Source organism: Lissotriton helveticus, chromosome 1_1, assembly GCF_964261635.1.
Source record: "Lissotriton helveticus chromosome 1_1, aLisHel1.1, whole genome shotgun sequence".
Classification (NCBI taxonomy): domain Eukaryota; kingdom Metazoa; phylum Chordata; class Amphibia; order Caudata; family Salamandridae; genus Lissotriton; species Lissotriton helveticus.
The window spans coordinates 277151876-277176775 of NC_136057.1; the positions used below are offsets into that span (position 1 = coordinate 277151876).

Here is a 24900-nt window from a genome sequence, read left to right on the forward strand (position 1 = left end):
TCTGAATATACTTAGTTGGAACGTGGCAGGTCTTCGATCAAAACTTGAAAATATTGCATGGCTAGATTTGGTAAGGGAACATGATATCCTGATGTTTCAAGAAACTTGGGCCACTGAAAATGTATACATTGAGGGTTTTCATTGTTATAGTGTCCTCTCACAAATACAAAGGAAGGGAAGGCCATCAGGGGGTTTGGTCATAGGATTCAAGGTGACAGCCGGAGGCACCTTTGAAATAATCCCAATGCACAGCCTAGATCTTCAAGCTGTACTGTTTAAAAGGGGTATTCAATTTTATCTATTACATTTCTACAATACTGCAACAATTTTGTGATCTAAATTTCTTTTTGAATTTCATGTTTAGGTGCTCTTTGTTATGCAGATCTTGGAACAACTATCAAAAAGTCCGGGGGGCATTATATCTACATCTTGGAAACCTTGGGGCCGCTGCCAGCCTTCCTTAGGGTGTGGCTGGAATTTATCTTGATACGGTAAGGAAAGTATTAGCACCACGTGAGTGTGTAACCAATTTTCCAGTTCCAGAGAGGGAGCAGTACCAAACAAAGAATTGTATGCAGTTGGAGAAACTAGGAAGAATCAATTTCTGATGGGAATGGGTGGAAAACAGCACCAGTTTTGGGGTTCCATTGGAATCTAGCTTCCTGAATCCATTCTAACTTTTTCGTGCTTTTGTACTAGACTCTACACATTTGCAGAAATCCACCTACACTCCCCATCATCACCATTTCGGTCCTTGGTGAAGCAGACTGATCATTCTTTTTCATATCACAATGTATACTCAAGGAAATATTTGCCAGAGATCTGTTCTGTTCTCCTCATTCTTTCCCAGGCTGCACAGAGCACTACCTTCCCAATCCCTGCGGCAAGCAAGATGTCTTCTTTCCTCACCCTGCTTAAATATTTTTCTTCAGCATGGTTCCCTGTTCAGGAAAATCCATTTGTGATATAGCCTTTACATTCTTTTCTTTCTTTCTAAAACTTTATTCGTTAAGATCATAAAAGCACATGGCAAGTATTCACAGAGATACAGATAAAAAGTTATATAAACATTTTGCAAAAGAGAAAAAGAAAGCAATACAATTCCTTTCTCTCTCAAGGGGGTATACCTTTACACACCTATCCATTCTTCAATGAAACTTTGAGCCATATCAGTTAAAAAAAAACAAAATAAAATAAAACGATCCAAAACCTTTTAACAGTTGAATATGTCGCCTTTTCATTCAAACCTGTTCCTCTGATCAAACTCCATGTTAGCTAGTTTCCTTGACCACACATGCTCTACGCCTCTTTTGGTGAAGTTTCTGTCAGGTATCTTATTTGACCAAAGAACAATCCACACATGGCCGTGGCCCCAACCCACTCAGTGTTTTATTCATCTTATTCCTTTTCCTCAACAGGGATTTCCTCTGCAAAAAATATGAACAGACATGTGACTAATGGGCAACTGAATGAACAGACTGATGGCAGCACATATTTGAAATTATACTGTAACTTTTTGTGACTTGTCTTGTATTTTGCAATAGGTCACAATTCAGACTTTCTAGTCACAGTGGTTTAGAGAACGACCTCTCTAATTAATATTAATTAGGCATGTCACTATTTGCAACCGCCTGTGATTGGTTATAGAAATGGGCTCATGGCTTGCCAGGAACAGCAGGCCACCTCCGAGTGTGCATTAGTAGATGGGATTTTTATTTTTCAATTCTCTTATGTTCCTAAAAGAAGCCAATGCTATATTACAACATGTTTTCCTTTGACCACTGCTTGCTCCCCACAAGGCCGCACAACCTGATTCACAGAGGGAAACGGGTCCAAAGTGATATCTTCCCTTTTGTACTTCAGTAATCACCGTCTTCCAGTTGTCACAACTGATCCACGGCTTGCAGCTGTGATATCAGTTGAAACCATTAGCGGAACATTGGAATGTTGGGAGCTTCATTGAAAACAGTAGAGTGCTCCGGGCTTCTAATGGCCTGTAGAAGCCAGGAGCTCCAACATTCCAATATTTGTTCACAGCTTTCAGATTTCAATCCCTTCGGATTTGTGAGGCCTTTGTTTTACAAAATAGAACATTCTGTCCTCTATGGGTGGAATGTTCTAATAGCCTTAGAGCCCTCCGTAGGGGAATGTTGAGATCGCAATTGAAAACAATGGAGCAGAAGAGGTTTAAATAAACTGGTAAAAATACGCCAATCTCAGAATTGTAATGCCCTAGTGTCCTCTGCCTTTCTCTTTACCCTGTCTCTCCAAAATATATGGATTGGGCAGGGGAAAGGCAGAGGCTGTGCAGCAGGACACATGGAGCCTTCACCCTTCCCTCCTCATGTAGCTCAATGTCACCGGTGCTTCAAAATAGAAAGGGGTGAATGCATCTCACAGCCTGGGTCCCCCTGTCTTGGCTGTTCTATGAAAAAGCAGTTTATCTGAGTCAGAGAGACCCAGGGGCTAATTTCTGATAGCCTTCTTTCATAGCTCTTCCTGAGAATGATCAACAGTTATCAGCTGTGGCCCTGCACACAGTAGTTAATACTTGAACATTCAAAGCAAGAGTTGTGAGACAAAGGCTTCGGAGCCAAGGGTCATTTCAAACCCTTCATGGGATGTAATTTTCTAATCGCTTTATAGCCTGCTGTAACTAGACTATACCAGGCACTAAAGGCCCACTCACATGTTAAAGCCCTCTCCTTTGACTCAGGCCTTTAATACTGGGGTGGGCCTTTCATAGCTGATATAGCCTGCTACAGAATGCAATAAGTCTGCAATACATACCATTGCAACTCATAGTTAAGAGAGAATGCCCCTTTTGCACATCCTACCAATTCAAATTCTGAACAGTCGCAAAACCAATTATGCAAGTAGGTAAGCTTTTCCAACTTGTTACTGTGTTAAGTACATTGCAAATGCATAAGTCTTACTCTCAAACCATATGGTTTTGTGAATTGCAGTGTTTATAAATGCAAAAATGTTTATTACATTGGACCCTAATTTTCTAATGACTGTGTAATACTTAAATTTTTCTTACGACCAACCACACTTCTACAGTACAATTTATTGGGTTGTAGATCTCTCATGCCCATCTCTTATGGCAGAAATGATCCTAAACATGGTGCTCTGCTTTAATACAGTATTTGATCTCTTTTGAGCAACATGACTTAAATTTCCTTGCCATTAAAATACAGTGTCCATTGCACCACACTTCTGGTAGTAATGTGATTGTAGCTGTAATTTGAGTAAACAATTACTTTATGTTAAATAAATTAAATTGAATTAAAAATATTTTTTCAAGTTCAAATTGAAAAATAAATTCTTCCTAGTGTAAAATAATGTTTTTGTGGATTCATATTTATTACAAATAGTGTATAGAATTATCTAACATTAATTTAATTATAGTTAATACATTGTATTGTTATATTATTTTTTAAATGCAAAAAGGTATTAACATGTGTTATAATTAAATGCAAATATGTACTAGTTTGATATTTTTAATATTAAATAATATTTACTTATAATTTTAGATAATTTAAATCTAATGTATTACTATATGTTAAGTCCCTACTGCAATTGATTTCTATAGGAGGGTGTTGCAGTACTAGTGGTTGGCAACGTGGGGTGCTGCACTTACTTCAGCTCTGTGCTGGAGTAATTTACTACTGTTTACTGTCCCCTTTTGGCTGTAGAAACTTTCAGAAGTGCAGTTTGTGAATTGCAGTGCGCTGACTCTTTTGTGAGTGTGTACACATCCCTCCCTAAACCTCTCCTTAACCCTCCGGTAAACACTCCTTACTCCTTCCTAATGCCCTCTGGTTTGATAGTAAGTATTCCCACTTTTCCTGCCATTCTTCTCTGTCCCTCCCACATTTTCCACTAAAATGAATAATTACATAAGTGAAGATGCCAAAGTTGGGATGGAGATCTCTGTGCAGTAAAAGAGAGGTGTAGCGGAGGTATAAATTCTGCATGAAGGTTTGTGAATAGCATTTTGTAGAATGTTTGTAGTCCTATTGTAGTACTACAAAATGCAGTTCATGGACCCCCAAATCCATTGCTGTGTCCCAAATAAAGGATCAATAGAGGAAAAACCAAAATTTGATATGTGACATTTTTTGGTGTCTTTCAGACCTGCAAGTGCTGCTGTTGTGGCATTGGCTTTTGGACGTTATGTAATCGAACCTCTTTTTATGCCCTGCCATGCACCTATCTTGGCTGTAAAGCTCATCACTGCTCTAGGAGTCTGTAAGTATGTCTGTAGACGTGTGTGTGTGTCTGTGTGTTTGTGTGCATAACATTACGCACCCTTAACACTTGTGTTACAGTTGGTCTACCTAAGTATACCAGATCACTACAAATTATAGGTAGCCATTAAGTGAGGACAAAGTTAATTAGGTCACCCTTTAACTTGAGCCAATATGGTATTGTTTGTGATTGGCTCAGTTTGCAAAGGTTGAAGAGTTTACTAATGTCCCTAACTTGCTTGCATTAGTAATATGCAACCAAAATTCTGAGGATGACATCTGCTGTGGTTAAGGACAGCACTAAAGCATACAAAAAAGTGATGGATGGAATGCTTGAAATAATCTCAGCCTCTGGTAATTACTCAGGCCGCATCCTAGTTGATTGTTATTTTGCACTCCTCGCCATCTCAGTTTTGACCAAACTATATGCAAATCAGTATTGATCCTGTTTCAATGGGAATAGTTCAGACCAAATTACTAGGCCAGGTCCTCCCTGAACCAAAACATAAGCAACACAGGACAGGTTTTGCCCAAGTTAGGGCTGATCAGCCAGGTATAGCTTGGTTTCAGTGGCCTAGTGTGCACATGACCTCCATCTGGGCATACCCATCCCACTTAGGGCAACAGCGTAAAGTGTAAAAAAAAGTTGTAGATGGAATGCTTGCACTAATCTCAACCGCTTGTAATTACTCGGGTCACATGCCAGTCATTGTTAATTTACACACCAAACCACCTCCTTTTGGACCAAGCCATATACAAATCAGTCTGGACTCTGCTCAAATGGAAATAGTCCAGCCCAAACTGCCTTTCCAGGTGGTGAATGCCAGTAACAAGACCAACACTGTGTGAGTCTTTGATTTTAACTGGATATCCTTGCCTAAGTTGGGATGGTTCCTAAATGTATGGTGGAGGACATGGCCTTTAGGTGTAAAGTGGTTAGCTCTTGCTGAAGAGGGCAGCAGCTTCTCAACACGGAGCTCATACACAACTGATTTGATTGTATTTATTTATGTGGAACATGCATATGAAGCATGAGAATGGCACAGCCATGTACATTGGCGGGAAGGCAGGCAATTGAGGGATGAAAGAAGTGAAGGTCAACAATTCTGGGAGGATGGCGATATGGTATCTCAGTACTGGAGACACTGGGATGACAATCATGTTAGATTAGCAGGTAAAGCTAATGCTGGATATAGTTTACCCTTTGTGGGAGCCAAAGATTGGACACCATAAAATGTACCATATTTTGTTTTCCCCCTGTTTACTGGATCAGAGACGGTGTTTACCCTCAATTTTTATGAGGCAGTGTGTCCCTATATTTAATCCAGAACATCAAATTAGCAGAGTAAAAATATTTCAATATTTAATGAGGTCCACTCTAGAACCAAGTACTAGACCAATAAAAAGTTAAAGGGTCTTACTACAAACATTCAAAGCAGTACATAGTCGATGCCATAAAGGCTCTCAAATGCAAATTTATTCAGAGTTTGTTAAATTGGAAAATATTCTAAGTTACAATAAGCAAAAACATCTGAATTTGGGAAGAATCCATAGTAGAAGAGGAACGTCTTCTGACTAACCCCCAAAATCAAGGGTTTCCTGTACACAAATCTTGCATAGCAAATTCATAATTTTGCAAAATCATCATGCTGTGAGCAAAAGTAGCATTTGTTTAGCAAATCAGAGCAAAAGACTAATACATGTCTTGATCCTACCACATAAGCAGCACCACAATTCTAAAAAAATGATTCAACACCCTCTGTGCTAATGTCATCCGGAAATGTTTGAACAAATATGAAATATTAGATAAAAAGACATTCTATTGGTGAATGTTTCCAGTGAAGAAACAAATGAGATACATATGTGATGTTACTGTGGCACCATACAAAGTTCTTTGTGAGCAAAACAATTCAATTAAATAAACGAATATGACCTCAATTTTAACTGTGATGCGAAGCCTGTGGGGTGAAGATGTAGGTAGCGAGGAAAACACAAGAGTGAGTGATAGATATGGCTTCCATTTTGTCTAAAATGGCTGCTAACAGGGGAATGTGGCGTAAATAAAACATATTAATAAATGCACTTCTACACATGAATTTTGTTTCAATTGCAATTGTTAATTTAGTCTGTATATGTAAAATCACGTGTAAAAGGAATACTTATCATCATTTCTAATGTTCAAAATATAAACTCTGGAAAACCATTCCACAAATCTGTGCTCTGATTATTTTATAATCACTAACAAAAATGAATAAACTTTCTTAATCAGGAATTTGTTCAGTCCGCATCACTTTCTACTTCTTTCTAGAACTCTCCACCACCATCTTCAACTGGTTGTAAACAGTATCCTTGATGTCGTCCATCTCAAAACTTTCAGACCACTTCCTCTTTAATAGTCTCATCTCCTTTTTATGCCCACACATTTTAACAAGTGAAACAAAATAATGGAACAATTCATTATAATTATTATAGGGGCAAATATATTTCGTAAGGCTTCCCCACCCAAATTATTGATCAACTCATGAACCTTACTAAAACTTTTCCATTATTACTAACCCAGGAACATATAACTTCCCACAAGCCATGCTCTTCAAAAGATTGAAGTTCACAAAAGTTGGTAGTCATGTTTATGATCTAAAAATTATTAACATCACTATTATCAGGAACGCAGTATCTTTTAACTTTCAGGATGAAGCAAGCAATCCTTCATGAGGGGGATATCTAATCTGAAGCAATTAATTTGAATAAGCACTCCAGCCATACTTAAGTCGAGTCTGTCCACCGATTTAGATAAATGTCTAATTTTCACATAATTGTTTGCCTCACCCATTGGAGGAATAATAGCACCTGATATATCTAGAACAATCTGTCAAACCCTTATTTCACTCTTTTCAAACCTAATGCATCTTCTCCTTCACTCATCCAATAAACTCCAGGAAAGTCTAAAGCAAGATAAAAAGATCTATCCCAATTATGCAGAAAATTAAGATAGGCATTCTTACCAATCACATAATAAATTCCTCTAAGAACCAGCTCTCCACCAATGAAATAATCACCACTGTCTAACTCCATTGAAACTCACTTTCTTCCATATATTCAGCCTTACTACATTTAAGAGGTTCACAACACACCATACACACTTCACCTCTCCTTTCTTGGTCTATTATCAATCTAAGATGTATATTTGACAATCTAAATTCTTGTCCTTTAATTTGTTTTGTTATTGCCTTTTCATCTTTCTAATCTATTTATTTATGTATTTATTTAAAAGTTTTGCGCTGGCCAGACCAAAAGGTATCAGAGCACTGTACAACATTGTCACAGCGAAAGTCAGACTAAAATAAGTTCATAAAACATCAGTGTTGGTAATCAAAACTGGAGATGACCTAGAGGGAAACACAGTCAGGGGAACCAACAGACTGTGGTGTAGAAGCCAACATGCGCAGGGCAATTGTTGTTCATCTGGATGGGATGCTGGTAGTATGGGCGATTGCTGATCTGTTGGTTGTGGCGCCAATTGAGGAGGAGATCCTTTAGCTGTCTCTTAAAGTTTATGAAGGATGGGTTAGTCCTGATGTATACAGGGATTGAATTCTAGATTTTAAGGGCATTGCCAGAGAAGGAGCATTCCAGTGTTCATTGTTTGTGATTTTTTTTGAGGAATAAGAAGCAGGGTGTTGGTGCTTCATAGGTTTCTTGTTTGACCAGCCTTTTTCAGTTTGGACGGAAAGTATCCTGGTTTACCAGTGTGAAGGACTTTGTGAGTGAGGCATGCAGTTCTGAAGCTTCATCAGGCTTCAATTGGGAGCCACTATAAATCTTTTAAGGACAGGGAGATGAGATTGAATTTTTTTATTCCTGTGACCATCGTCACTGCTGCATTTAGAGTGGGTGTTAGGGGGGCTAAGTGGGATGTTGATGTACCTGTAAGGGAGTCAATTCCGTAGTCCAATCTGGACAGAAATAGTGCTTGCATTGCAGATTAGAGATCATTTGGTAGGATGAAGGGTTTGATTTTGTTCAGGAGTTTTAAGTTGTAGAAGGCACTTTGTGCACAATACTTTATTTGTTTGCTCATGTTCAATCATGGGTCCATTGTGATTCCCAGAGAGCTGGCAGAATCAGCGAGGGCTAGATTCCAGTTTAGAGCATCAATGGAGTTTAGCCATTCTTGCATCTGAGAGGTCAGTTCATTTTTATTGTTGCAAGAGATTTTGCCTAAAAGATGTGAACCATTGAAGGACCACCCCAACTGCTCCGATCCTTTTTTCAAGGGAGTTCAAGAGAAGCTCATGGTCGACCATGTCAAAGGCTGCAGATTGGTCTAAGAGTCTGAGCAAGCAGCAAAGATCTGCATCAAAGGATTTGTGTACATTTTCTACTAAGTTCAATATAGCTGTTTTCGTGTGCATCCTTTTCCGAAGCCCGATTGGTGAGGGCTCAGGAGGTTGTTGATGTCAATGTGGTGATTGAGTTGTAAGAGAACACATCTCTTGAATTTTGGCTAGGAAGGGGAGGTTAGAGACCAGTCTGAAGTTATTGAGGTAATTCTGGTATGAAGCCATCTTTTTTAGCAGTGGCATGACTTGTCCAAGTTTGAGGTAGTCTGGCATAACTCTGGTCCTCAGGGAGCTTTTATTATCTTAGTCCAGAGAGGGGATAGGGTATGAATATGTTTTTTTGCTAGGGTGGCTGGAAGAGGGTCAATGAGGTGGGAGGAGGGTTTGGACATGGCAATCAGTTCCGCAATGTCATCCTCTGCGAGTCGGTTGAACATCTTTCAGCTCCTGGGTGTCATGGGGGATCCTTGGGTTCGGTTGTATCTGGTGACGTTCGGTAGTAAGACCTTTGTAAGAGTGTTCGAGGAGTGTGTGGGGGAGTTGTTTCCCTCCTTTCTAGGAGGCAGGTTTCAGTTGGATTACTGGAGGTGATTGTTGAGGGAGAGCTCAATCTAGGTGATTCCTTCCTAATCTTCTTTTACTAATTTAACTTAGAACGTTCTGTGTTTTTATTCCGTGAAATTGTATATGTTCAGAAGAGGTCTTTCTGTTTGTAAACATAACTCTTTTTAATGCCCCGCTCTCGTCTCAGCCGTGTCCCGCGCGCGTACCACTCACGGGCTCACATCCTGCTCCCTACCTCATATCCATGCCACTGCTTGTTTGTTTCGTCCTACACATGCACACATGATTTGGATTTTATTCCTTATGTGCTGCGTCTCCTCTTTGTGCATGCTCTGAAACAGGGCTTCTGTTGTGCGCTTGCGCTTCAGATGAGTCCCGCATCCCACATTGGATAACATTGCGCCTCAGCACCCTACACCCGGTGACCCTAGTGCTGCTGCTGAGGGTGCTTTGAGAGTGCATATTTGACCCTGGGGGAACCCTTGTTCTAACCCCAGAAAACAGCTTCCAAACCTAAGTACTTACTGTTAATCAGATAACCAGTTTTCTCCCGCAGTACTGCATGGACTGCTTTCTTGTGAAAATTGTTCAGTGTGGAGTTGGTTTGTATGAAACCTTAACCTCATACCTTGTATGAAACTGCATATGTGCAAAAACTGATTTACTTACCTTTTATCTAGGAAATGTCCCAATGTGATATCTAGGCATATCTCACTGAGTAGAAAAATTAACTTAACAAAGTAATCTGAAAAGTAACTTGAAAAGTAATCTGAAAAGTAACTGAACAGTAATTTAAACTGTTTTTATAAACAAATGACTTACCTGTAACCAATGCAATTGCATTCCACTGATTCAACTGCCTTTCAACTGTATTTAACTGCACAATTCATGCAAAGTATTATTGTACTTACCTGTACCAGGCCTGGCTTGATTCTAGAAAAATGAAATACAACTAAATTATATTTTTATACAAATAAAATGGTCAGACTTCAGTCTTTGAGTGTGTGAAATAATTTCTTGCCTGAGTGTGTACAATAAATGCTTAACACTACCCTCTGATAAATCCTTACTGCTCGCCCACACTACCACAAATTGAGAGTAAGATATTATCTACTTTTACCTCTTCCTACCTTTTGGGTCCACTGGATTCTGTGCCCACTATACCTTACTTTGGTATAGTATATACAAAGCCAGCTTCTTACAATTACTACTTAAAATAAGCATTTTCAATGCAATAGATCTCACATTTTTGAGAGTTAGAGCTAATGGTGTTGTAAATAACAATGTGTTTTACCCATGTGTTTTGGTTTGGAGTGTAGTGGATGTATGAACAGAGATTCAGCTGCAGCACTATCCATGAATGAAGAATTATCACTGGGACAAGATGAATTACCACTGGTAGCAGATACAGCTGCAGCACTTCCATGAGGAATTAGAATGAGGAATTACTAGTGGGACCAGAGAAGCAGCTAGCATCACTGGCTAGAGGACTTAGAATGAGGACTTCCCACTGGGAGCAGAGAAGGAGCTATCAGTACTGCCTAGACGACTTAGAATGAGGAAGTACTGATGGTACCAGAGAAGCAGCTGCAGCACTGCTTAGAGGACTTAGAATGAGGAATTACCACTGACAACAGAGACATAGCTGCAGCACTGCCTAGCAGGCGTAGAATGAGGAATTACTTATGAGACCAGAGAAGCAGCTATCAGCACTGTGTAGAGGACTTAGAATGAGAAATTACAACTTTGACCAGAGAAGCAGCTGCAGCACTCTCTAGAGCGCTAAGAATGAGGGTTTAGCAACAGAACCAGAGAAGGAGCTAGCAGCACTGCCTAGACAACTTAGAATGAGGAAGTACCAATGGCAACAGAGAAGCAGCTGCAGTACTGCATAGAGGACCAAGAATGAGGAATTACCACTGACAACAGAGACGTAGCTGTAGCACTGCCTAGCAGACGTAGAATGAGGAATTACCACTGGGACCAGAGAAGCAGCTGCAGCACTGTCTAGAGGGCTTAGAATGAGGAATTTGCTACAGAACCAGAGAAGGAGCTAGCAGCACCACCTAGATAACTTAGAATAAGGCAGTACCGATGGGACCAGAGAAGCAGCTGCAGTACTGCCTAGAAGACTTAGAATGGGGAGTTACTGGCGGGACCAGAGAAGCAGCTGCAGCATTGCCCAGAAAAACTAGTACCAAAATGACTATTTACTCATGATCTATTATTCTGGGCAGCCCGCATTCCCGTAGTTAATCTTTGGGGAACAGAATGGTTTTCAACTCTTTATGGAAAGCCGCCTCTAATTTCTCCAAGCGGAGCCTCTGAGAGAGTCTATTCCACTGTGTAGCGATCATAACTCTGAAGGAGCGCCATCCCATTCTCACTCTGTTGAATTTTGGGACCAGGACCTGCCCCGTCACGCTTGACCGCAACTGTCGGGTAGGATGGTATGGGTTGAGCAGGTTAAGCAGGTACCTAGGGCCCTTCCCCTGTAGGATTTGATGGCCCACACAGAGGGCCTTAAATATCACATGTTCCCTGATTGGTAGCCAGTGCAGTGTTTTGAGCGCTTTCTTAGAGAAGCTCTCTTGGATAGCATCAGAATCAGGCGCGCAGCTGCATTTTGTATGCGTTGCAGCCTCTCCGTGCACTTTGCACTGGCTCCCAAAAACAGGACATCCCATAATCCAGTCTGGAGGTAATTAGGGCATGGACCATGGTTTTCCTGGCAGGCAATGGCAGGAGGTCGAGTGTTTTCCTGAGGACCCTCAGTATTCCGAAACAATTGCCTGCCACTTGTTTGGTCTGGTGCTCGAACAAGATTTTATTATCCAGCCAGATCCCCAAGTTCTTGACCAAATTACTGGGAGTGGGTAGGGGACCCAGCGTGGAAGGCCACCATGCCGAAGTCCATATAGAAGGGGCCCTACCACAATCAGCACCTCTGTCTTGTTTCCGTTCAACTTGAGGCAGTTGTTTGCCAGTTCCTATAAACAAGCGGAGAAGTTGGCAGCACACTGCTCCTTTGGCTGTGACAAGGTCACAGCCAATTGCGTGTCGTCTGCATAGGACACTACTTCCACCCCAAATCTGTCTGTAATATCTGCTACAGGTGCAACATACAGATTAAAAAGGGTGGGACTAAGACTGGAGCCTTGTGGAACTCCCTGTTTCAGACTGATCCAAGCTTTACCCACTACTCCTCCCTTTTTCAGACACTGTAGCAGTGTGTGATGGGCCACAGTGTCGAATGCGGCACTAAGATCGAGTAAGATCAGAGCCGTTGTTTGCCCTTCATCCGCATATTTCCGCAGGGTTTCGGTCGATAAGAGTAGTGCTGACTCGGTCGAGTGGAGGGCACGGAAACCCGACTGGGTGGGATGAAGCAGGCCGTTTGCCTCAAAATGAGCAGATAGCTGTTTATTAACTGTCTTTTCCGCAATCTTTACGAAGTATGGGAGGAGCCAAATGGGGCGCAAGTTCTCAAGCTGCTCCATGCTGATGTTGGGTTTTTTCCTCAGGGGGAGGACCACTGCCTCCCTACAGGTTTTAGGCACCTGTCCCGAGTCACAATAGAGCTCTAATAAGTGTCTAATAATTGATTTAGACAATGTAGGGTTACAGGGCTCATGCATCTGTACCCTCACCACTTGTATAGTGCACCCAACTAGAGGGGTGACTGATGTATGCCAGGGCAGGGCGTTGTAGGCATGGCACACAGGAATGTGTTCCATGTCGACTCTTCACTTTGTTCTGCACCAAAACACGCAGCCTGCAAAGGCAGTGTGTGAGTGTAAAGGTACAGGGCCTCTAAGGGTGGCACAATAAGTGCTGCAGCCCTTAGAGGCCTTCCTTGGTCACAGGCCCCTGGGTACCTGTGGTACCATTTACCAGGGGCTGACTTGTGGTCAGAGACTGCCAGTTGGGTTTGGTCTTCAATGCAGTTTTTAGGGAAAGAACATATGCCCTGTCTACCTGATTGGCAGGAGCCCAGGGCACACTCAGTCAAGGCACATCAGCAGTTCAGCAAAAAGTGGGGGCAACCATTCAGAAAGTGGGCAAGTTCTCACAAATCCCACTCCTGTTGTTTGGGAGTGCATTCCCTCAGGCGTTGGCGTATAGCCACCGCTGCTGCCTCCCCTTTTATGTTTGCTAACATAACTGTAGATACCTAGGAAAAAAATGCCTATTCATTTTATCCCTAAGTTAAGAGCAGGATCTACTCCATACTAATTCTGTTTTTGTCTTGATACTTCTGGTATCACTGCTATTGAGGGGTGCTATGAGACCTAATATAGATGGCAGCGAAGACTGTACCCTAAGTGGTACGATCCTCTACCGGGGGAGCAATACCCACTGGCAGTCAAATTGTCAGTTTTCTGGGTTTTTCTTGTGGGCCTTTGTTTGAAACACTGCCTCTAAATGTGTTATGTGTATTCTTCCCACTGTGTTCAGTGTTTGTGGTGTAATTTTAGTTGTGGTCCCCTATAGTTGACCTGCTGGAGTAACCCTTGTGGGCGGAAGTGTGAGCATTCTCATAACGAACTGTGTCAGATTTCTGTAAAGTTTTATTATTTCTTTGTGAAGTGAATGTAAGTCTGCTATTGGCAAGGTGTCAACTTCTGGATGCGGTGTGTAAGCAGCAAGAACCTGCCAAGTCTTTCCGTCTCTCCTGAGCGGACCGAGTCTCACTTTTTCTAAGGTGTGTGGGTGGACGCCTTTAAACCAGTTTATATGTTCCTGGTAGGTTAACGGAACCTCTATGTCCTCGTATGCATTATATTCTTCTGGTAGTTCATCCGGAGGGTAAGAATGAAATGTATGTGTCTGTGCATCTGCAGGTGAGAATTTAATCCACAAATAGAACACCTTCGTTCTGTATTCTTCGTTTGCCTCAGCCACGAAAGTAACAGTCACACCTAATGCTGGGACTCCAACATTTGCTAATCTTAAAGTAAGTGCATTTCTAACATTCTCTGAAATGTTTAAAGCACCTTCCTGATCGCCTTCCTCCACTGCATTTGCATGAAATGCTGCTGCAGTGTTATCTCACAATAGAGGGCTCGCTCTTCACGGATGGTATCAAATTCTGGCGCCACGATGAACACACTAATTGTAAGACCAAATACACGGTCTACGCCATCCAATGTCCATGCAAGAAGCTGTACATTGGTAAGACTACACAGGAGGTCCGCCAAAGAATCATTCAGCATCGCTCAAGAATTAACAATAAAAATCTCACGGCACCCCTGGTTTCCCATTTTCTGCAACAAAAACACTCCTCCCTCGATATCAGATGGACTGTGCTGGCAGTTATAAGAGGGGGCAGTGGAGACCCTGATCTGCGCCTTTCCCAAAAAGAGGCGTACCTCATACTGAAATTCGACACATCCAATACTGGTCTTAATGAAATGTCTGAAATTGCCAGCCTATGAACTACTTTTTTCGTACTATTGAAGTTTATTCTGCCCTTTCTGGTTGAGCTGTGTCCCCCACTGTGCTGCTCCTGTCACTATATCTATATTTATTTCATTGCCTGGTCTCGTTATCTTAAAACCTGTCACAGGGTTACAATACCATCTATGGGACTAGTCATCCATGTTGTCGCTTTGTGTGTTTGACATACACCTGAAACATGCTTCAGAATAATTGTCTTATTTATGCCTGTTATAATACCACCCATGGGAATATCTATCCACGTTGTGTTGCAGGGTTTCTGTACTCACACAGAACTGTGCACAGAGGAGTGGAACCTCGGCAAATTAGGGTGTCCCAAAACTTACCTTAGCAACCAACTCACCCCTTACCGAGCTAGCTACAGTGTCTCATTGGACATATCAAACACCCAATGTTTAGACAAACCAGAACATGAACTTACAGTACCTCAGGGTACGTGGGACTCATGAACACTCTTTCGTTATATTATCATTACAAACCAGAACATGGAGTAAAGAAGACACATGTGCATTTGAAATGTTTATTTACTAATGCCGTCTTCTCAGGCGCAGTATCTTTGATAATACAAGTATACTTATTATCAGTAGCAAAATTATCAGCATAGTTACTAAGACATAAAAAGCGAATGGTGACAGCATGTTAACATGCTGTAATGAATAAGAGTTAACAACACTTATATCTCACCCTCCCTAACACATATATTATATTATTATCTAAGAAGGTCTCTTTGGGTTGTTTTAGGGCGGGCCCATACCTTAGTGTCCTAGCATGAAGGAATCACATCAGCATACACCAGCTCTCTCTGCATGTGCACCGCATCAAGTGTGTTAACAATTCTCGTGCAAAGCAATATCAATCCCGCCTCAAGCCCAAGTTGGCAAAGGCTGCACTTGTGTTATGACTATGAAGGCGTGGAGATCAGACCTCATAACAATTCCATATCGTGTTGCTCCTGAAACTTCAGCACTCTCCGTGCAGACATGTTTTATTAAACAAGACTGATATCAGAGCAATAACATATTATTCTCACTTACACCACGGCAAACCACTAGGTTGAAAGCTAAGTCAACAATTAAGGGTCGTGTGCAGAAGTTGCAAGAAAGGAAAAATGGCGTTTAAATCTCAAACGTACCTATGCTAACTTAACACGATATAGGGATATATAGGAGTTATACAACACCCCCCCATGATCCGAGAACGGACTAAATAAGGTAACAGAAGTGCCATCACATGAGAGCAGAATCCATTTATAAACGAGCATGAATATAAAAATTAATGCTAAAAAAAATAGCCCACAAATATACTGTGGCTCAAGCCAATAGGCAAGCAAAAAATAAAATGTCTTGACCAAAAGTCAATAAAATCAAGGAAATGCTATCAATCAGCATGTCAATTTGAGGCAGTGTCTATGATAAGACCGTATATGAAAAGTAAGCTGCAACAGCCTCCAGGAGGAAGTCACTGTCCTCATCAGAAAACAGTTCAGCCATCCAATTTAAAAGATGAAAGGAACATACGTGATCCTCCAGTACCGGATCCTCTATAACCATCAGAGGACAGCTCGGTGGGTTCTCAAGAAAACTTAGTTCCAAGAAATTTTGCGCTGCCGACAACACATCCCAGGGACCCATTAGTCCATGTGCCACCGCCAAGGCCATAACCCTTTCGTCAGAACAAACCAACTCGTGAGCAATGATAGGACTCATCAGTTGATCAAAATCGACGTCAGAAGATGCTGGTCCGCAGAGACACAAATCAATGGCCCAAAGGAAATCACAGGTCAGACAGCGAAATACAGGCTGGACACAGGTGAAATAGGAGAACCGAAAAGATAATCCAAACGCCGTGCTTAGAGTCGCTAACGGCAGTGTGCCATAGTAATCAAGCATGCGGTTGCGAAACCGCGTCAGTAGTAGCCGTGCGTGGTCTTGCACAGGAAGGGCATCCATATTTAAAAAGGCAGAAAACCACCAATGCGCCAGCCGCTAATGCAAGCAAAAACGGGAACCCTCCAAACAAGGATGAAAAAATAGAATGGAAGAAAGCAGGGATGACTCCAAAAATCTTCTCAAAGGAAGTCACGAGACCACCGCTAACAACTTTAAAAAAATGTGCTAGGCCCGTTGTGGAGGATGCGTTAAAGATAGAACGGACCATGGCTCCGAAATGCAAGGGCAAATCAGTGTTTAAAAGAGCCTGAACCTCCGTGCGGGTGTTAGCAATGTGAAGCACGAAAGTTTCACGGGCCGAGCTCAAGGCCACCTCTTTCTGGGACAATAGAGCTCTTATTCTAGCCATGCCGCTGAATTCTGCTCCCAAGGTCGGTATCTGTGGCCAAATGGAAGACTCCCTATGTTCACGTGTGGGAGGATAAAGAACATTTCTGCAGCAAATAACTCGCTCACTAACCGTTACTATGAAAGCTATACCTTTAATTAAACCACAGCAGTTTTCATTATTGAGCATTAAATAACTACCATTCTCTAACAATTTAAACGTGGGGATGATAGCAGGAACTGGCGTGCCCTGTAAAACGCAAGCCATATTCGGTCGGTCCTTGTTACATGAACCGTGTAACTGTATGTGTCTGCACATTAAAGAATGATCTGGCGTCTCAGTACACTCATCCCCTGTTAGATAAACCTCTTGTTCATCCTTGAAACATCTGTATGTGTATGGGAGTGACCAGACCTCATGAAGAAAACCGCTACCTAAGGGTTCAAAACGACCTATTGGCACATATTTCATACAATTTGAAAACTTATATAAAGCAAAAGGCAGCGTTATTAAACCGTGGATAAGCCACGTAGCAGCAGTGGTCTCTGCCACAGAAAAAGGTAAAGATTCCAATCTTTCAATATGGAGCATAGAAAAGGAAGCATCACGCATTGAAAGCAAGCGTTGTTTGTCTGTCAAATTAAATGGTGCAAATAAAGAGGAAACGTTCATGTATCCCCAGGGAACTTTACCCATTTTTAGAGTCTGTAGTGTCCATGCAAACTGCATGATTGAACGTAATTGATTTTGACCATGGTATAATACAGACACTTCATCATGCACAATATCAACAACAGACGACACAATATTATCTAATGTGTAAATTCTAGAGGAAAGCACGTTAATGCTATTGTCAACCACTGCAAGCACTTTCTCAAGATTTGCCTGATCAATAGCCCTAAGGCGTGAAGCAGCCTCAATTTGTGAGAGTTTCCAAATTTCATTGTAAACACCATATAACCAGCGTTTCGACCTGCCACTAGCTGGGCCCTTAATGAAATCATTCAAATCCACGTCCGCATTCAGTTTGGAAAGGTGATACTTAACCGCAGGTAAAGTTGAATGTTTCAGCCAAGCTTGACACAACTTGCCCACAGAGTAAGAGGTGACAGTATGACTCAAATCAAAACGGGGATCAGATCTAACAGTCTTAAAACCGTCAGTTATGTTTAAAAATCTCTTTTGGCAAGAATCAGCACTACGGTGCCAAAGCAGCCAACCCTTGGGATTCATACTGGAAATGTTAAAGGAGGAATTCAGAAGTAGAATCTGTATATCTCTAATGGACAATTGAGTAAAATTACTCCAATTCTCATATTCCTCCAACTCCGGGAAAGACGGGGTGTTTAACCTTTTAGATGTAGCCAATCCAAAGCACGTGGTCTGGGAAATGGTTTCATTCAAAAACCACATATGATTTGGGATGAGACATGCACGGTGCAAAGCCTCAGTGCCTTGTACCTGCCAGGCCCTTGAGCCCCAAACTGATTTAAGGTCTATGGTATCCTTCCATAACTCATACCCTCCAGTAACTAATTGATCCAGGAAGGCCTTTGAATATAACAATTTTGTATTTGTAAGTCGAACCTTGGACAGTGGCTGTTTGTGAAATTTAAAATAAAAGGACTCGGGATTGGACTGATTAAAGTCAGTGAAATAAGTATACTTTTTAAGAAACGTTTCTGAACTCCCTTGTGTTGGTGCTGGGCAATGTTCCCACTGAGTAAAATTAACCGCATCCCTTCGGGAAGATGTCTTGTGTAAGAAGTGATTGCCATAATGTTGGTAACAGAACAATTCACCATAATTAGCAGATTCTAAATATAAATCCTCAGCATCAAAAGCAGCATAATATTTCAAATCAGAAAACAAACTTTCCACAGCATTAACATCCCAATCATCAGAACGAATGTTTTGTTTCACCACATCCCCCATATTAACTCTTAGTACATTAGGGACATTAACGACTTCCGTTGGACCATGAATCTGAAAACGAACTGCATCCCACGCGATTCCATCCAGAACAGGCCACGCTGTGATGTTAACCAAAGTCAAGTCTCTTTTTAATCTGTGTGTAGAATGTGAAGAGGAAAGTGGGGCCAAAGTTCCATTCAAATGAGTAATGCAAGTTCTCTCCTCGACATAGTGTCCATTCATAATCCGAAAAAAATAAAACACAAAACCAATTGACATAAAAAGGTAAACTGAAAAAAGGACCAGCCAAATGTATATCCAAGGAGGTATCAAAAAATGTTTTTTAAACAGGCTAGCATATAATGCAATTTTAGAGGGTTTTTTCGAGGCAAGGGAAGCAGAGTCAAATGAAAATCTGGATTCCGTGGCTAAACGAGCTTGCAGGTCAGGCATGGACAAATCAGTGGGGTATGTATAGTCTGTCTCATCAAGGTTAGTTCCTGGTAAATTATTCAATAATGGAGTGGAAACAGCAGGTAATTCGATGGCCACCTCAGGTTCATTATTAGAAGCAGTGGGCATAATTGAATTTCTCACAATGGAAGGACAGGAAACAGCCGGTGTCATGCTAAGAAGAATCGGCCACTCTGTGTATCTTGACATTGTCAATAGAAATAAACCTGTTTTCCTTACGACCTGGAAGTGGTGGTAAAATGACTGTTCTTGTGCCCTTCACTCCAAGCACTGGGACCGGAGCTCGATAGGAGGGACCAAACTCTTTCTTGTTGTCGATCTTCTCTCGAACCAGTTCTCCAACTTGGGGTAGCCAGCCAACTACCGGGATCTGCAACGCATCATCCGACGTGGAGGGCAAATGTTCCTTTGCAAGAGTGTCTCTCGTCTTTTGTAGATTCTGTAAAACATTGCAATGTTCATCTGCGTCAAAGGAAGTGGCGCGAACCACCGAGTCTAGACCGTCAAGGTCAGGGACGAACATCTTGATGCCAAAGAGCATTTCGTATGGGGTCCGCCCACCCAGAGACCTTCTAGGGAGATTATTAAGAGCACGCTGCACGCCATAGAGGTGAGCCAGCCAATTTCTGCCAGTGCCTATAACTCGGGCTGTCAAAGATTGCTTTAAATCACGGTTCATTCGTTCAACTACACTATTACCCTCGGGTCTGTAGGGTGACGAAAACTTGACTTGGACCCCCATCGAAGTCATGGCATCCTTATACGCCTTAGAGGCGAAAGCCGGACCCTGATCCGAATGGAAGGTACCACAGGCAAAAATCCCTATAAAGATACGCAAATCTCTGATGACAGTCCGGGAATCAGCGCTGCGATGTGGCCATACCCAAACAAAGCGTGTGCATGAGTCAACTGCTACTAAGATGTATTTATACGCAGTATCAGATGAAAATGGACCGCAGTGATCTAAATAAACACAGCCTAGTGGTTTATTAGAAATGTACAACTGAGTCTGAGGCGGACGCGTAGCAGTTGAAGGTTTAATCTGCTGGCATATGTCACAAAGAAGGACATAATCACGCGTCTGTTTGTACAGTCCCCGCCACCAGAAACGTTGTTGTAGTTGCGTTACAGTGGCTGAGACGCCCGCATGCGCAGACGCCACACCTTCATGAGCCGCTGTAATCAAGTCTGTTCTGCGATCCGAGTTGGGAATCAGCCGTTCCCCAACATCAGGAATTGTCACAAAAGGAACCTTTTCGGGACTTAAGTGGTATTTATACTTCGAAGGGAATCCCGAAGGATGTTTACTTCCCTTCTCAGAGGCAGCAATCGCTGCCAAGATGTCGCTATCAATCTTGGTTTTAGACCTAGTAACTGCTGCAACTAAGTATGTAGATACTGCTGATTTCGCTGCTTCATCAGCAAGCGAGTTGCCAAAAGCGTGAACTCCCACGCGCTGATGACCGAGAGTATGAATCACATAAACGAGTGGCAACATAGCCTTAAGCTCTGCCACTCGAACCCAGATCATTTTATGTTTTATTGTGCTACCCTTGGAATCATGAAAATCATTTTGAATCCAAAAGAACAAGTTTTCATTGTAAGACTGGACACAGTAGTAAGAATCACTTACAATTAGAGTAGTAACACTTGGATCTGCGTACTCCAAAGCTAGTAAGAGAGCACGAAGCTCTGCCAATTGTGCGGTGCAATCGCCCAGGGGCAACGTGTGTACCTCCCTGGAAATGAACTCATCATTCAACATAGCACCGACCACAATGGCGCATGCGGAAACGTAGGCATGTTTAGAGCCATGCGCAACCTGCGCCGACCCATCAGTGTAAATGATGCAATGGAAGTCCTCCAAAGGTCGCATCGCCAGAGGAGCAGGGTGAACGAATTCATACTGCAAGAACTCCTGCGACCGTAAGGAAGCGTCAAAAATAAACATGACATCCGAGGATGACAATGACGCAGCCCACTGAATCCACCGAGGGTGCAAAGCTTTCGAATTTGGTACACTGGCTTTCGTGACTGCCTCCAAATGAGGACAGGGTGTTACCACTAGCATGCGTTTCCCCTGTGACAGAGCTCGTTCCTTTAGAATAGCCATCTGTACAGCAGTTAAAACCTTTTCTATGGTGGGAAACCGCATCTCAGCCGAGGTGTACAAGTGTGACTTGTAAGCAATAGGTACTGTGTCACCTTCATTAAAAGTGAGGTAAGTGAAACCCACCGTCCCAGGAATTATTCTTATGACCAGGTTGGTGTGGTTATCACGAGTCAGTAAATATTTAGAAGCGAGCAGATCAGCCTGCAAGGATTGCAAAATGGCTGAATGCTCAGGCAGCCAGCATGATTTTGAGAAAGTTGGTTGTATCAAAGCATACAAAGGCTTGATACGCTGGGCATATTCCGGAATGTAAGTTCTGCCGAAATTCAAAAAGCCCAGTAAGGATTGTAATTTTTTCAGAGTTGTTGGTGCGCGCAATTGTGCGCACTTCTCCAAGAAGTGAGGAGCCAAACCTCTACCTTCATTGTTGAGCTCATAGCCCAAAAACAACACTGTGTGTTCAGCAATGTGCGATTTTGCAAAGTTGAATTTGTAACCCATGTCTGCGAAGTTGCAAACAAGAGAATTTACACGACACAGATGCTCCCAAATATCGTCGTCTGTGAGATATATGTCATCCACATACGAAAAAGCATCAGGGTCGAGTGCCTCCAGAATAGAGACAATTCGAGCGGTAAATACACCAGGACTATTCTTGTAGCCCATTGGAAGACGCCGGAATTGCTTTTGCACTCCAGCGCTTGTAAAACTGGTCCATTGGGAGCTAAAGCTGTCCAATCTGTGGGCATAAAAACCATTGGATATGTCAAGCGTTGTCTTGAAACGCTTACGCACGAGACTATCCACTAGGGCAGAGCCGTGGGTATTCTGTACTGCACAGTTACGGCAATGCGAGTTCAAATGCCGGTAATCCAAAACCAAACGATATGATCCGTCAGGTTTATTCACAGTAAAAAGTGGATTATTCATCGGTGACACACACGTTTCAATAACTCCCTGATATTCCAATTGTTCAAGGATTTCCGCGACGGAAGATTTTGCTTCACGCCGAATGGGATATTGAGGTTGAGGCTGCGGCTGAGACCGCAACGGAATTTCGTGGCAAGGCGACAATTTATCCCAACCACATTGGTTACGGTACAGAGCCGGCGCGAGAGCCCGAGCCCACTCTTCTGCAAAATGCTGCGCATGCTCTTTCGAGACAGTGTTCGCGAAACTGGGTAGGATTACCTCCTCCCCTCGCGGCGCCGCGAGCACAAAAGGTGGGGGCCAGTCAGCCTCCGAAAGTAAAATATCATATGTAGAAGACAGATTCTCCCAAAATACACCTTTAACGGTACGCTGTATGTCACCTTCAATTAACAGGACAATTTCATATAGTCTTTCAGGGGGAGCGAGTCTAGTATCCGCTGTTTCTATCACAACGTAGACATCAGTCGCTGTCACCCTCAGTAGTGGACGCAGCGCCTCTCTGACTATGGTTATCTCCGCCGCGCTGTCCAGCAAGGTCAGAGCCCACGTCAGATTCCGAAGCCGCGTTCTCACTATCTGTGGCATATCGATGCGCTGTTAAGGCTGCGACTTTCTTTTTCGCAAACTGCGGACGCCTAGGCGTAGAATCCTCCTGCTTCACTGCGCCGTCCGTCTGGCGGGACTGGCCACGTCCTTGTTGGCCACCACGTCCACGTCCACCCCCTCCTCCTCCACCGGTCTTCGGGGCCGATGTGTCCTGAAAGGAACGAGGAGAGCGTTGATCAGAACCCTGAAAACGATCAGGCGATTTAATCATCGCGCGGTCGCGCAAATCATAAACTTTTTCGGGTGGCGCAGGAGCTTGTATTGCAGGAAAAGTACCCTGAGTCTGCGTTGTCTGCTTCCCCTGTGTCTGTTTTTTAGGCCAATTTTGTTTCTTGGACTTGGGCTGGGCATCTGTCACTGCAGATTGTCCCTGTGGTTGTTTTTTCTCCTTCACTGGAAAATATTTCAGACCTCTACTTGTGCGGCCAATCGTTTTATAAGCGGCCACCACAATCTTTGCTAACTGGCGGGGTTTGTCGGCATCGGGCAGAGCAGCCAAAGCATTCGACACCTGAAAGTTAACTGCATCTCCTTTAACATTGGAGAGAATGAGATCACTTACAATCTCAAAAGAACCACACAGGCGCATACCCAATTCAACCGCTGCCTCTGGACCGTGATCATTCTGAACACGTCTAACGATTTCAGGCAGGGCAGTCATAGACGGGGTGCCGAAGCACCTTGTATAAACTGCCGCAAATGTTTTTCCCCAGCTGTCACAGTCAGCAAGTTCAGGAGTAATATCCTTCGGTAGAGTAATCGTCAACATTCTATGTTTATCAGCAGGAGTAGAATTCGGAAAAACCGCCTCCAGTGGATCAAACTTCTCTGCTAGCCAGAATGGGAAGTCATCGTTGTCAACCGGACGCGCACCAAAAACCGAATTTACCATCACTGGATTGAGACGCATTCCGCCTCGTTCCAGGGGAGCGGCCGCACCCCCCTGGGGACCACCAGGAAGATGTCGACCGATGTATTGCACTAAAGCACGAATCACGGAAATGGAAACTACATGCAGCCTGCGAATTTCTGCCAGGGTGCAAGCCCCGTGATTCGGGTGCGGGGTAAAGCCACCCAACGCAGGCCAATTAGTACCTGGAATTGAGAGTGGGCCTAACCTCGCAGGGGACATAGAGTGGGGGAGGGCGCCATCAAACCAAACTCGATGCTGCCAATGATCAATAGGTATTTCCAATGCCCTGTACGGCGTATATTCAGCCGGGACATCCGAGGCGGTGTAGGAGTGGAACAAACCAGAATTAGCGTCCACAGCCGGAAACGTAACCCAAGAGTAAAACAACTCGTAAGGAAACGCCGGATCTGCACATACCACGAAAATCACAGCCATCCCATCTACTGGGACTTGGTACGTCTGAAGATGGTTGCGTACCGCTACGCGACTATGCTGCGCAATAGCCACCGCTGCCGCCATTACAGAATTGGAAATAAGAAAACACAAAGAATACTTTGTAGCACAACTGGGTAGTAATTCAAAGAAACCGTTTAAGAAAGAATCAAGCTTGAATAAAGACCTATTTCAAAAAATAGGTAGGTTTCACCGACACCCCGTTTTCCGGAAACGGACGTGAAGGGGTTAAGGCATGAACGATAAACTACTCGAGTGTCATGATATAAGACCACCGAAAACGTTGGGCGCCATGTTGCAGGGTTTCTGTACTCACACAGAACTGTGCACAGAGGAGTGGAACCTCGGCAAATTAGGGTGTCCCAAAACTTACCTTAGCAACCAACTCACCCCTTACCGAGCTAGCTACAGTGTCTCATTGGACATATCAAACACCCAATGTTTAGACAAACCAGAACATGAACTTACAGTACCTCAGGGTACGTGGGACTCATGAACACTCTTTCGTTATATTATCATTACAAACCAGAACATGGAGTAAAGAAGACACATGTGCATTTGAAATGTTTATTTACTAATGCCGTCTTCTCAGGCGCAGTA

At 42.9% G+C, this 24900-nt stretch overlaps 1 protein-coding gene across 1 annotated transcript in view; it reads left to right on the top strand.

The window, feature by feature from the left end:
• Window positions 1-24900, top strand: part of LOC144769361 (cystine/glutamate transporter-like) — a 368176-nt gene that overhangs the window by 28021 nt on the left and 315255 nt on the right. Inside the window, exons 2-3 of the mRNA XM_078653416.1 lie at window positions 365-491; window positions 4139-4254. Of these exons, the coding sequence (XP_078509542.1) occupies window positions 365-491; window positions 4139-4254 (243 nt within the window). The remainder of the gene's footprint in view (window positions 1-364; window positions 492-4138; window positions 4255-24900) is intronic.